Source organism: Dipteris shenzhenensis, chromosome 25 (assembly GCF_047967505.1).
Source record: "Dipteris shenzhenensis isolate YYH24624 ecotype China chromosome 25, Dip_SZ_1.0, whole genome shotgun sequence".
NCBI lineage: Eukaryota > Viridiplantae > Streptophyta > Polypodiopsida > Gleicheniales > Dipteridaceae > Dipteris > Dipteris shenzhenensis.
In genome coordinates, this window is record NC_141620.1 from 2,742,190 (window position 1) to 2,757,196 (window position 15,007).

The 15,007-nt window shown below is 44.3% G+C and overlaps 1 protein-coding gene across 1 annotated transcript; it reads left to right on the plus strand.

Moving 5' to 3' along the window:
* Positions 1-3,880: 3,880 nt before the first annotated feature.
* Positions 3,881-14,339, plus strand: LOC147885310 (mitotic spindle checkpoint protein BUBR1-like). The gene is made up of 11 exons (XM_087396927.1): positions 3,881-4,008; positions 4,123-4,182; positions 4,307-4,451; positions 4,551-4,708; positions 6,459-6,537; positions 6,625-6,688; positions 6,795-6,855; positions 6,966-7,113; positions 13,528-13,601; positions 13,771-13,860; positions 13,990-14,339. The coding sequence occupies exons 1-11, from the start codon at positions 3,881-3,883 to the stop codon at positions 14,045-14,047; spliced, it is 1,065 nt and encodes a 354-aa protein (XP_087253053.1). The 3' UTR covers positions 14,048-14,339.
* Positions 14,340-15,007: the final 668 nt, after the last annotated feature.

Genomic DNA, 15,007 nt, shown 5'->3' on the forward strand with positions numbered 1-15,007 from the left:
TATCAGTTCCTTACTCTAGATTCTATTATATGCTAATGATGTTGTGCTCTTATCTTCGTCTGTTGAGGGGCTCTGGAGACATCTAGATGCATTGTTGCCTTTTGTGAGTTCCATGATTTGAAACTTCGGTAAAACCAACGTTATGATCTTCAACACCTCCCGAGCAACTGTACACAAAGAGCAGTTTACCTTTGACGGTCACCAGTTTAATTGTCTCATCATATATGTACTTGGGGGTTCTATTTTCTTGCCCTCTCTTCACGATGAGATCGGCGACGCAGGCCTACTTGAATAGAGGATACGCCTCCCTTGCCCGATTGGAGAGACGTCTCTTCCACTCGCATTTTCAAGATCCATTGACCAAGATTCTCCTGTTCAACTCCTTGGTTCGAGTGGCAGGCTTGTATGGTAGCCCTTGCTAGGGACCAGACCTATCTGATACAGAGTGGACCTGAGTGGAGATATTATAGGTTCTCTTGTTATCACGGATGATTCGTTTTTGTTCCCCATCAGATCATTCGGGCTGAGTTTGGGGCATCTCCATTGCAGTTAGATGCGGCATTCCAAACTTATTGATATGCATGTGAGATTATGGCTCATGTATTGTAGGGCGACGTAGACTACCTTGATTGGTGCTATCCTCTTCTATGGCATTAGTACCTTAGGGTGACCATAGATGATGGTACGCGCACACATGTAGAAGGTTCAAGACATTGGGTTTCTATATAGACAGGTTGCCATCCTTTCAGTAAAGTATTAGCGCTCCGTTTGTCCCGTTTCGGGGCAACAAGTTCAATCTGATCATCTAAGAGAATCTTCTAAAGTTACACACATTCAGGACTTGGTTGGCACATACAGAGCTTCTTGTGAAGCTCAACTTCTATAGGGACCACTGCTTACGCATCTCCAAGGAGGGTTTTATTATCCCACCTGGGTATACTCAGATCCACCTACCACACTCACTTAGGATTGCCATCGGGCAGTTCCATGTGTCATCGCATCGACTCCGTATCGAGAGTGAATGAGCAGAGGGGATTCCCAGAGAGAGTCGTATCTGCACACTATGTGAGCAGCATGAGGTCGAGTCAGAGAAGCACTTCGCCTTCCGTTGCCCAATCTACTACAAGATCCATGGATAATACTATTGCCTTCCTTCATGAGGCGGTCCCCGACAAATCATAGAGACAGGGGCGGGGGGGCCTTACCCGACCCATCTCAGAGTGTGATCACAGAGTTTTTCTAGCTAGAGCATCTTGCCCCTTGATCACAGATAGTAGGAGAGGTTGGGACCCTGAGACTGAGACGCGGCACACTCGATAGACGATAGATTCACAGATCACGATAGGTGATATGTCATCTATGTTCGAACTTGGGATACGGCCGACAAGGGTTGCTGTAGCACTTGTTAGACAGCAGACAATGATCTATCACAAGCTTCTTGTCTACACTGCCTAGCTCGTCATTGGCATAGTTACCAAGGAACGGCGTTCCGACATCCGGAACGTCTAGAACACCGTTCCAGGTAGCAGGCCAGAACCGGAACAGGGCCCCGAAACATCAATTTTTTTTATTTTTTTGCTCTTTGAAAGTTTCAAATGGGTATTTTAGAGATTGTATATAAAGTTTAAAGCTGTAAAATGTTAGTTTCTTTCATTTCATAACACAATTTTAAGCCATATGATGACGTGTCTTGTATGACGTGGCGTTCCGGTTCTCGTTCTCGTTCCCGTTCCCAGAACGTTCGCGTAATGACACCCGAATTTTCGGAACGTTCCCGTTCCTTGGTAACTATGGTCACCGACCATACCTTGACGTTTCATACCATGTGTGTGCTGCATTGTATTGTATCAGAGAGGTTGTATTTGTTATGGCTATGGTGACATTGATGATTATGACATTGACTAGCATGGTTTAGGATGCTCGCTTAGTAGCTCCACCCTTTTGCTCATTGTACCAGGTTTTTTGTCAGTCTCATAGACCCATGTGTCCTCATAAAATTTCTTTCTTTTCTTTTCTCACAGTTGAAGGCCCTATGTCCTCCTCATATAGGGGCTCCAAGGCAGGGACATTGACTTCCAACAACTCGATGAAAAGCCAGGAATCGAGATTGACACCGGGTTGTTCCAAAGGGCTTCGAAATGGGAGCCATTGGAGCATCTTCATCGACAAGTTGGGATCGGGCCAAGATGTGTCGGTGAGAGGGGTTGTTGGAAAAGTCACCTTCCCATTTTGTAAGCCCTCATATGAGGAGAGTGTGGGGGAGGTAGACTTAGGGTTAGGGCTGCCACATGGGTAGCATATTGGTTGCCTTGTGGGCAGCATACAGCAAGAAAAAGACGGAAAATAGGGCTGCCATTTGGGCAGCGCATGGGCTGCCATGGGTGCAGCACAATCAGGGCAATAACTGACAATATGGAGCCAACATGGTGGACTGCAACAAGCCGGGGTAGACACGTGGCAATACGGCTCAGTTTGGAGCAGGTCTACACATGTTTAGAAGGCTGGAGCAGTACGTTTACGTGGCAAGTGACATCTGTAATAGTATCGATCTATATGGCAGTCGGTAGGAGCTGAACGAGATCTCCTTGGACATGGCAATGGCTTGAATAGAGGCGGATGTGCTGGAGCAGGATTGCGTCTGCTTGAAGCAGGTCTAGGGCTTGCAAGAAGACCCAACTGGGGTTGGTGCCACTACCCACGTGGCCAGGCGGCTGAAAATTGGCTTTTGGTTGGGTTGGTCTAAGCCAGCCAACTAGCCCGGGCTTTACAGCCAAACTGGTCGGCCAAATCAGGCTTGCTGGTTGGTTGAATTGGGGCTGCAAGTCAACCAGTTTTGGGTTCCTTTAGGGCCTATAAAGGGAGCTCCTTAGGGGGGCGTTACTCATCCATTGTGGCAGCTGGAGCAGCGGATCAATAGTTTTTGGGCCTACATCCAGGAGGACCAAGAGGGAGCTGAGAGCTGTAGATAGAGCTCAAGGAAGGGTTTGCGACAATTGCTCATCCATGAGTCAAAGGCTAGGAAACGATTTAAGCCACAAGTGGAAAAGATGAAATGCTGGTTGAAACATCATGCTGGGTGCTGAAAATACTACCGCAAAAGCTCGAGATCTTTTGCATATCCTCATCAGTTTACCAAGTCATGTTTGAGTCATCAAGGTCTTGCCACTTGACAAGTGCTATCAAGTCAAAATCATGTTTTATGGTGCCGATTACGGCCTTGATGCCATGGTGAAAACAGGGTGTGGTTGGATTGCAAATGCCTCTGGAAAAGGGGTTCCGAGTGCTCACTGATGTAACGAAAGAAATAGCAAGCTTACAGGCCGGACATAGGGTCAAACTTGAATGTGTAACCAGACACCATCAATATTTACAGTATTCGAAGTGTTACACTGCAAGCAAATGACTTTTACATGCCTCAAGTATTTAGTCTACATTGGCATAGTTTACGGCTACAATTCTAGTAAATATCCACGTGTATTATGAAAAGTACAGTAAAGCTATGGTCCTTATACAGGTCCATTATCATTGATGTTGCAAACATTTACTTTTGTATTTATTTCCACAGAAAAATTGATTCCATTTTTAAACATTGCAAGAACACGATTTTGGGAAAGGATTCACAAAACATTGACATTAGTCATTTTTGAACTTTAACAATGAACACATTTGGTTTTAAGGTTTCTTGCTCCTTTATAAACGTAACATCTTTCAGTAGCTCTCAAGCAAAATTTATTCGCATTAAGTTCATTCAAACCTGTCTCAAGGCTTCCCTAAACGTACAATATAAGCTCTCTGATAATGTTGTTTGTACAATGTATTTATTCTTGTTACAGGAAATTGGTTGCCTGACAAAGCAATTGCTTGTGACAGATCAGAAGACATGGAGTGGGAGCTTTCAAAAGAAAATGTGAAGCCTCTAAGGGAAGGGAGGGATGTAGAAAAACTCAATGCAGCTTTGAAGGCCAGGGTGGAAGATCCAACAAAATCAAATATATCTGAGCAACACAGGTATAGACATGAAAATTGTGTAAAGAGTGATTTGAAATGTGGTTTCCACGATGGGAGCTTCAGTGTCCATTGATTGGATGAACCTGTTTTACAAGTACTTGTCCATATTGGCAGGAAGATGGTGGAGAGGATTGATGATTATGAAGGAGATGATCCACTTCGACCGTGGATAGAGTATGGTTTTACTGTATTTCAGTTCTGCCTACTTGTGATGCAAAGATGAAGAAAATTCAAAAAGTTGCACTCTTCTATAAGAGCATTCATATTGGTCTAATACCACAGGGTATGATTATTGCAGGTGCATACAATGGGTAAAAGAGGCATATCCATCTGGAGGAAGTCAATCACGAATTCTCCAGTTGCTGGAACTCTGTGCACGGACATTTTCCAAAGAGAGACACTACTCCAATGATATAAGATATTTGAAAGTTTGGATAGAATATGTGAGTGCTGCAATTTTGATTGGGTATAAGAAAATGGGGTTTTTTAGGCTACAGGAGATCAAAATAATCATTTGGAACGGTTTGCTACTATGCATCCAGGCTGATCGTTGCACCAATCCAGATGCAATATATTCATTCTTGCAAAGTAACGATATTGGGCAAGAACATGCGTTGTTCTATGAGCGGTGTGCAAGATATTTGGAGCAACAGCAGAAGTTCAATCAGGCATATGACATATACCAGCTTGGCCTTTCCAGGTGATCAGCTATTCTACACCAAGAAGTCTGTGCCAGTTCATTTCAAGTCTAGTCTCAATACACTAAATGTGAAACTCAGAGTGCACAGCAATTACAAACTGCATTCTTAATTTTCCTCAAAGCTTAAGTGTATTTATGTTGTAGGGGCATGCAAAGAGTACTGAACACATATGAAACATTCGATACATAGAAAGGAATGGTCAGGAAACAGTTCATGCTTCAATCATGTGTAGCATAAGTACACTTAACAAGATTTTTCTAATTTTGATAAAGAGTGCATTCCAAAACATAGGTGAACCATCATCAGACCCCATTCTCAGTAACTGACGAAGCTACAACATTATCCTGGGTGGCCAACGGGCTACAAAATTAGAAATTTGGGAAATCTCATTTCTCACAACTTGGGATCAAGAGCAGGATGGAAAAGGAAGCTCAATTCTCTCTCTCTCTCTCTCTCTCTCTTCTGTGCATGTGTGCACATGCACATGCGACACATGCATACACAAGCACAATGACAAGCAGGAGCACGAGCGCAGGCATAAGTCTCATCTATTTAAATAAGTCTCATCTCCTATTAAAAGAAAAATAAACAAGTATGTCTGTACTGATGTAATGCAGTATGTATATAGGGAACCTGTAAGTTTTAACAAACATATTGCTCCCTTTGCATTGATCTCAGGTTAGGTTGTTATGAAACTTTCTCCTTAAACAAGCCAGCTTTCATAGTACAACTGGGTTTAGGGAGAACAACAGGTGAGGTGACATTTATGTAGCAATTTTTGGGAATTCTTCATCAGATGGATGCATCCTCGTTGAGCTTTTAGTTTTTGAGGCTCCGGACTTGGGGACTATCATGAGCATCATGCATGAGATGGTTCCTAGTCATGGGTGGTGTTCAATGAGAGCCTCATTCCATAGAACTTTGTCTGGTAATCTGCTGCACAGTAGGGGGGGGGAGTGAGTGAGTGAGCGACAGCCTTCAAGATTTCTTTCAAAACAGAGATGGCAGAGAGCTTTGGATAAGGCTAGGAGGAAATCATTTTGATGTGGATCAATGACTTTTCTGCCAAAAACCATAGGTATTCTATCTGAGACTCTTCATGCCTCAATGATCTACTTTTGAGCTTGCTCCCTCAAGTACATCCAGTAATTATCTGTAACATGTTTGGGGTTCCATAGAGTACGGAGGGGGAGCGTCGTTTGATTATTATCCATAGTCTGTTTGTATGGAAAAAATAGTAAATAAGAGTGTATCATGTATCAAGGAAGGAATTGTGAGGAAAAAGAGCTGTGGTGTTTTGCTCCTCAGAAAATACAAGAGAGAATATAATCAGTTTGGGATTTCATAGAGTGAGAAGGAGAGATCTTTGGTTGGATGGGAGATTTATGTGTTGGATAAGACCAACAGTGATGATGGACTAGGAACCCTCGTGGACATGTTGACATATGTTTCCATTATTGTCAACAAATGTTCTGTGAGGAACAGAGCGGTGGTGTTTTTCTCCTTCTAGAATATATAGAGAGCATATACAAGAAGCTATGGCATTGTTTTCTGAGTTCTCCCCCCTTTTTGGGGAGCCATACTATATTTCCCATTGAAGAACAAAATGTTAGAGTGAGCACTGCGTGTGGGGTGCAATGCAAATTGAAGAGGGAAATTTAGCAGGCTTTAGATGTTATTGTTTTAATGCTCCTGTTATGTATACAGTATGTTTCTTAAACTAACTTTTCCATCTCTTGTTTCCTGCAGGGAAGCACAACCCTACGATTCATTAAAAACAGCATATGCTGGATTTATGAAGAGGGCACTAACAGAAACTTCAACTAAGGTATTCCAATTCTTTCAAAGGGTTAGATTCTGCACTTACAATTCACATAGAGAATGGGATCCTGAAATACATGTATCAATGTGGCAGCATGAAGCCCAATCACCAACTGCACTGGGATTGCCTGGACGATCATTTGGAAATAGGATTACAGGTTGTTCCACTTGTCATCTTTTCTGCTTCATCTGTTATTACTGAAGCAATGAAAGTTGCATCGCCAATTTGTTTATATACTTATAATTGGGGTTATATTTTGGCAGGCACATCAAAAGGACAGCTTTCTCAATTAAGTCATAAACAAAAAGATTCTAAGATAAAGAGGTGATAAAAAAGTAGTTTGTTTATGCATTTAGTGAAGCAATTCAAGGAACCCAATCATGCACATTGCGTATTGTAGAGGCATTTTCTAAATATTGTTGTGGTGACTGTAGAGGTTTATCACACCAGTTTCCGGTGTTTGTGGATGCTGAATTTGAACTCAAGCTCCCAAATTTTATGCCAACTGGCAGCACGTTCACCTCAGAATATGAGAGAACCAAAGAAAATCTTCAACCAACCCAAAAGTGGTCAGCTGTAAGGGTAAGTACTTGTAAAGTATCTCTTGGCAGCTTCTCATCATGCATGAGAGAGTTATCATCAATAACTTCCACTCGAATCTTAAAAAATGTATGATGCAGAGGAAGCACAATCGAAAAATAGGAATGCACCCTCTACTCTTGCTAGAAAACCAATGACATATAAGAGCTAATGTTGATGCTACATCCTTCCATCTACAATTAGTGGCTCTACAAACAGATGCCATTGTTAATAGTTTGGATTCTGTGCGACTAGAACGTCTGGCAAGGTTACGTGCCAGGTCTAAGACTTGCTGCTTGCATATGGGCTGTGAAATCCTTTGAACAGGGCCAAATTTAGTTTGGCTGGTTGTTCAAGGAGCTTTTGTAGGTAGCCAAGTGACAAGGTTTGAATGTTCAAATTCTCTCTGATGTGCTGATATGCTCGGTTGCAGATGAGTGGCATTTATCCTCACATCATCTACTTGCTACATCTTTCAAATACTATCTTCTTTTGGAGGGTCAAGCCCAGGTTGCAGTGACAATTGGCTGCTTTGTCAGCCAATAGCAGCTCCCTACGGAGCATATATGGCAGTTTTGGGCCCTCCAAAGGGCAGCAACAAGCATCAAAAGTGGGCTGCAGGAGGCTCCTTTTATAGGCAGCCTCAACCCCCTCCAGGTCGGCCCCTAGGGCTGAGTAAACAGCCCGACCAGCCCGGCCAACCAGCCGACTGGATGGTCAGCCAAGGGCTGGTTGGGTTGGCCAAAACGGGCCCTTGCAGCCCCTATATAAGGCGGGATTCGCCCCTCGTTTCAGCATCCAGCTCCCAGCCTGCAGCAGCGCCTATCAGCCAGCATATGGTCGAGGAGATGGTGTCCTGGATCAGCCGCATGGCTCCATCTCCCTCATGTCGCAGTTAGGGGAGTAGTTCAGCTCAGTTTTGTATGCCGATGTGGCACCCATGTACAACAGTAGTCAGGGCATTTATGCCATCAGTATGAATAGTAGTGTACCAAAGTTAGGAAGATATTTGGTGTATCTCATACTTGAGTTCTTTCTTGTATGTTCATCTATTTTCCGCACAGCTAGTCCCCACATGTTACATTGGTATCAGAGCAGCATGGTTCCTTATCATTTGAAATAGGCTGGAGGGAGTCTTGGCAGTAAAGCTCAGCAATGGGGACTCACTTAGCAAAGGAGGGAGCATGTTTGGGATATTATCTAATTTTGTTTTTTGTATGTACCTCGGACTATTGTTAGTACCATACTCAATTAGCCTCTCCCTCCCTTCATTCACATCGTGCCTTGGGCCGCCGGCTCTCGTCTTCACCCGTTTGTGTTTACACCTTGCGGAGTAAGGTTAGGGGGGAGGGGATTTCCCCCCCTCTAGCAGTCATTGTTGCAGCAGCTGATGGGTCTACAGTCTTCCATCATGGACCCATCTAGTATAGCTCTCAGGCAAGCGTTCAGGGAGCAGGATCATCTCCTTGAGCAAAATCGGCTCTTTTCGAAGCAGCTTGAGTAGGAAAAGAAGACAAAGGAGGATGCAACGGCATTGGGCCATTTGCGACTTCCCTAGGGAGCTCAGTCAGTTGGATCAGCTTTATCAAGGGAGCAAATAGTTTTCATAGTTATGAGTGATGTGTCTTCCATCCTTGGAGACATTTCAGCCCCGTTAGCAGTTGCAGTAGAGATGGGCCGCTTACACCACCAAAGGGGGTTGTCTAGTCCCACAATTAGTTCTCTTGGGGCTTCCACTGAAGGGGATAACCCAGATGCAACAGATGGGTGTGATGGGTCTTCCACCCATCAAGCCTCTTCATCGGTTGTAGTCTGTTCCTATGGGGCTTCCACCCTTGGAGCTCAATTGGCCACCTCAGCTTTGGTCGGCATGACTCATCACATTTCACCTTCTCATCAGGAGTGTTCAAGACTAGTGGGCTCAGTTTCCAATCCCACTAGCCTTGATGCTTAGCAGGAGAGGGCGTCTCAGGAGTTTGCTAGACTAGTTTCAGGCCTAGCAAAAGGGAGTGCCCTCACTGTTGGAGTAGCAAGTGTAGCTATCAGCAGTACGGAGGTTGATGATTCCTCAGCAATCCGTGAGGATAGTGATACATTTTCCTCTGCAGCTCCCCTTCCTTAGTTCTTTAGGGAGGCAACAATTGTAGCACTAGTGAACAATTCTTTAGGGAGGCAACAGTTGTAGCACTACTCAACAAAGAGGTTGATGAGGCCTTCCCATTATTGTGTCCTTCACTCCGGGATGTTAGTCATGCAGTTTCCTCTTCATCAGATCCCGAGCCACTGTTAGTAGCAATGACCAGTGTCCACTGTCTACACTCGTAGTTCCCTTGGTGATGACAACAGCTCGATCGATTCATCAGAGGTGTGCTCATCAATCTTAGTACTTCCTCAGTACCTTAGGGGGATAGGCTCAATCCCAGTATCCCTTCGAGAAGTAGCTATGCCATCCGTCAGTACTTCCTCAGTACCTTAGAGGGGGATAGGCTCAGTTCCAATATCCCTTCGAGAAATAGCTATGCCATCCATCTCTCAATCCTTTCGAGAGGCATACCAATCACTCATTACAATTGAGGTGTTCTTTGTAGTTCCGAACATCTCACAGGTAGCATCCCATTCAATAAATTCATTAGAGGGATGCCCAATAGCTCCTTCGTTCCTTTTGCGAGCCTTCAAAACAGTCTACCCCTTGGAGGGGTGCTTTGTAATGCCAGTTGCCTCTCAGCCTCTGGGGAGACATCCATAGCTCCACCTCTCTCTCAGAGAGACAGCTACAGTTTCAGTTGCTCCTGGCATCACTTAGGTTCTTCGGGAGACATTTACATCCACAGTTCTAGATTCTTGGAGGGTGGCAGAGTTTTAACCCCTCATCAATTATTATGCCAGCAGTGAAAGCAAGTGTATTCAGATTTCTCTCACCGCAGTCATGCAAGCAGCAGTACCATAGTTTCTAGGAGTGTATGTGACTATTCCAGAGTTTCTAGGTGTTCAGTTTGGTTGCCTAGCGTCAGTGGCTTTATCATCACTCCAACCGTTCATGGAGTAGCACCAACATATCTATGCCAGTCGATCTTCCATAGTGGAGAGCTGCATGCCAACACTTGGTAGCTAGTTTCATTCCATTAGCCTTCTAGAGTGTAGTATCTTTGTATCAGCAGCCCAATCAGTCCTCAACAGTTCAGGAGGATAGCACACAATTCATATTTCCAAGAGCCTATCAAAGTGCCATACACACCGGAGAATCAAGAGTTCGCAGTAGTAGCGTTGTGGGATGACTAGCCTTAGTAGTTCGGCTTCCAGTCTTCGCGGCAATACTGGTTCTCGAGAGATTTATTGAGCCGCCGTGTGATCATAGCAGAGCATTCGTTCCTCAGCCTCTTGGAGTGATACTAGATGAATCCCAGTGCCAGAGTGTTATTACCCACAAGACTTTGGGAGGACAGTCAAGTTTTTGAGTAGCAGTTGGTGGTCATCACGATCACATTCACTTGGCACATTCACTCAATCCCTCAGCAGCTATCATCATTCAGAAGTTAAGCAAGAGGGAATGTCACATGCACCCTTGCACTAGGGAGCATTGTGAGACTTAGTCTGACCCATTTGTCATATGCCATGACCCCTTGTGAACCCTAATCAAGAAACGAGTCAGGCACGAGCTACATGAGTCCATTCCTAGTTCCCAAATGCACAAGCCACTGTGGAGCAGCTCGGGTCGCCAGGGCAAAGCATTGTGAGGTATCCACGTAACAACAAGTTCAAAAGAGGGGAATGTCACATGCACCACGGTCAAGCCGAGGTTGCAGTGACAACTGGTTGCCTTGTTTGCCAATCGCAGCTCCCGATGTAGCTTATATGGCAGCTTTTGGGGCCTCCAAAGGGCAACAACAAGCATCAAAAGTGGGCTGGGGGAGGCATCTTTCATAGGCAACCTCAACCCCCTCCAGGTCGGCCCCTAGGACTGAGTAAACAGCTTGACCAGCCCAGCCAACCAGCCGATGGCAGTTAGGGCTGGTTGGGTCAGCCAAAGCAGGCCCTTCCAGCCCTATATAAGGAGGGATTTGCCCCTCATTTCAGCATCCAGCTCCAAGCCTCCAATAGTGCCTCTCAGCCAGCATATGATTGAGGTGTTGGTGTTATGGATCAGGCGCGTAGCTCCATCTCCCTCATGTCGCAGTTAGGGGAGTGGTTCAGCTCACTTTTGTATGCCGATTTGGCACCCATGTACAACAATAGTTAGGCATTTATGCCATCGGTATGAATAAAGCAGTGTACTATAGTTGAGAAGATATTTGGTGTATCTCATGCTTGAGTTTTTCCTTGTATGTCCATCGATTTTCCGCACAACTAGTCCCCGCATGTTACATTGTACTATGACACCATTTGAGCTAGCTTGATAACAAGTATTAGATGTTTTTTTTGGGGGGGGGGAGGGTTATAGGGAATGTGTGTGTGTGTGTGTGGATGGGTGGATGGATATAGATATAGATATAGATACACCCACTTTTTTTTGGGTGATTTCCAGTTTTCATTGTATTATAAGAAACACATTTTTTTGGGGAGAGAGGGGGGGGGGAGAGATATTTCATTCAGGAAAATGTACATTCGTAGCTGAGCAAGGTGGACTTGAAACTAGCAGCACGTGCGTGTAGAGAAGAAGAAGAAGAAGAATATATTACCGTCCTCTGGGGGCTACAGTAACCGATGGGTCTATGACATTGTGAAATCTTGGTACAAATGAGGTGTGAGGATGGAGCTACTAAACGAGCTTCTACACCAATGCAGAATGCAAAAATGCCAAATGGTAGTACTAAGAACTAAGTACAACATAGTCATGTCAGTGGTCGACTACATATCAATGCCGTCATCATCATCGTCAAGACATCAGGGTGGATGAGGCAATGGAGGCATGAAAGCAACGATAGAGTGCTCTCGCCCGCTCACGGGTGCGGCCTTGTGACGTCTCCTGGTCATAGCTCTGCGCCTAACAGGGGCTACAGTAACCGCTGTCGGCCGGGCTCTGATTCTGAACAGGGACCAAGTGTAATCTGTGCGTCAACCCTATGTCTAAGCTATCAAGTCACTGGCTCTGGGTCATGATCATGTCGAGGCCTTGTCTCGTGGGGGTCCATGTGATCTGGCAGGAAGAACTTCGTGATAGCACTGTGAAAGGGATCTGCCAAGGAAGAAGTCTGCTCTTGTCTGCGTGATCGAAGTAGCCTCTCGCGGTGCTTGATTGCCTCATAAACAAAAGCCGCCAAGCATCTCTGGTTTGGATAGGAGAGTAATCGGGATAAAATCCTAGAGCTATCTCTGAAGAGGCAGTAGAAACGCCCTCTGATCTCATAGTAAACTGCTCTACCGCTCTCGATACGGAGTCTATGTGAAGAGACCCAAAATTGCCCAATAGAGATACTCAATGGGATCTACGTGTATCCTAGTGGGTCAATGAAACCCTCCTTTGTGATATGCAGGCAGTGATCCCTGTAGAAGTTGAGCTTCACTGGAAGCTTGCTTGGTCCCAGCTAGGTCCGGAATGTGTGTAGCAGTAAGAGATCCTTACGGATGATCTGGTTGACCTTGTGTGACAGGAGGGGAGAAATGAAGCATCCATACTGTATTGGAAGGGAGGGAGTCTATCCATGTGAAGCCCCAGTCGCTTGAACCATCTCTCTGTGCGTGCATACCAGCATCTCTGGTCACCTCCTGCTGAAAGACCATAGAGGAGGACAATGCTAGCCATGGTATAGCCTGCTACACCTAGAAGTGTAAAAGACTATGTCGCAACCTATATAGGATTTCGAGAAGTTCCCTGGTTCTAACCATAAGGTACCATTACAGTTCCAAATGGTGCATTATAGGGTCTCAGAGAATTGAGTCTCATAGACCCCGTCTCCCTATGTGGGAGGGGGGGTTGATGCTCGACGGGGGCCTGTAAGAAGTCGTCCATCTTGTACTACTGCCCACTTCTCCTCCTTGCAAGCTTGATACCGCTGCAGCAGAGAAAGAAAACGTCCACAGGAGACCTCACGAGTCTATGGGACAAATAGCACACCAAAATCATCAACATCATCAACACAAGAGACCTCACGGGTCTATGGGGGAGTATAGCAGCTCAGCTCCAAATTATTGTAGCATAACTACATTCAAGTACTATATTAAGGGTGGTCTGAATAACATCAGTTTAAGACTGAGAGTCTTTGGGTTTAGGTTTGAAATCTCTAATGAGTGCTTGCCCGACTCGATAAACCGCCCACTTATTTACCTTCTTTCCTTGCTTCTTTCACTTTGATAAGTTTATTTGTCCTTTGTTTGAGTTGGGTCGGAGTGAGCTCTTCAGATATCCAAATCCTAGTATCCTTGAGCTTATTGGTTTGTCTAAGGATCTTGGTTCTTATGTGGATTAGTTTGTGTCAGCAGGTTTCCCAGCGAAGCATGCCGACTGGAGTGGCTGATGTTGAGCTAAATGTGTTTAAAGATGATGAAATTTTACCGTAAGCATTAAGGCCCTGTATTTGTGATAAGGATGTTTATCTTGAGGTGCTCAAAGATGGGGAGGTTCTGCAGTGTAAATTGACATCCTTCGTACTTGATCTTGTTATCCCTTTGGCGTGTATCTTATAAAGTAACTGGTCTTCTTATTCGACTTTTTCTGATGCACAGCAAGGTAAACACTGTTAAGTACGGATCTGCAAAGAACAGAATACCAGCAAGTCGGTCCTTGAGGCTTGATGATATTAATGATCTAAATAGGTAACCTAAGAAGTTGTCAGTCATAGCGACTTTTTTTACTATAGAAGTGGTGTAATAGTGTGCACGCTTTGCTTCCTTTTGCTGAATGGTGTGACATGGTTTCTGCTTTTAAACTTTTCATTTTGGCAGAGAAGCAGACAAACTCAAGCAGAATCCGCTTGTTTATTTTGACAAACAAGCTTTATAGCTTGCTGGCTTCAAAATGGTCATGACATGAGAAAGCATATTCAGTAGTTATAAGGCTCTGCTAATGCAGAAGCATTCGGCTCTTTTATATTTACAAGGTGACTTTGTAAATCTAACTTTGATTGATATTTTGCTACTGCATTCTGAACATGTACTCAAGGGGCTTTTAAACCCAATTCCTATTGAGGAGCAGAGGTTCGATGTCATATTTCAAGGTTTTTTGAGATGCTTGCACACGATAATGAGAAGTAGAGGCTAGAAGGGAATCGTATTTTAGAGGATTCCAATACTTTTTATCCACGGCTACATTAATCACATTTTGTCAATAGTCTTTTGGAAAGACAACAGAGGAGATTTGTAACGAACGCTTTATTTCTCTATTGCGCCAATGTTCTTTTTTCAAGTGCCTTACTACATCGAGGAATTTCTCATTCATGGCACAAGTGAGGAAGATTTCGAACACAAAAGGCAACTTATTGGGTTGGGTTATTGAACATTTTGAAGAAGACTGCTTGGTAATGGCGTTCCTTTCACATTCTACCTTATTCCTGTATCTTCTGTCACTGTGATTTCATAGCTTAGAAATTTAATATTCTATGGTACGCCAACGGCTTGCTCGTTCGGAGAAAGACTTTGTAGTCTTGCCCTCACAAAAGCTTGCAAAATTTATTTTGAATCAAGACTTTGGTGTTTGTTAAAGTTCTTTTGGAGTTTGCGTCTGCAAATTCTGTTTTAGTCTACTGACCACTGGGTCTCCTCCAGGTGACAATCAGCAATTACTCGTCTTTGTCATCTTTTCGAGGTCAGGGTGGGTTTTTTGCGCTATGCTTGTGAGGTTCATGGTGTTTGCTTTTGGTTTTAGTAATGCAGACAGGCTATTGGCAAGTTCATAGTCCTCATTGTAGATCTCATAATTATCCTTCTTTACGCAAGGCAAGAGGAATGAAAAGGTTCGTCGGCA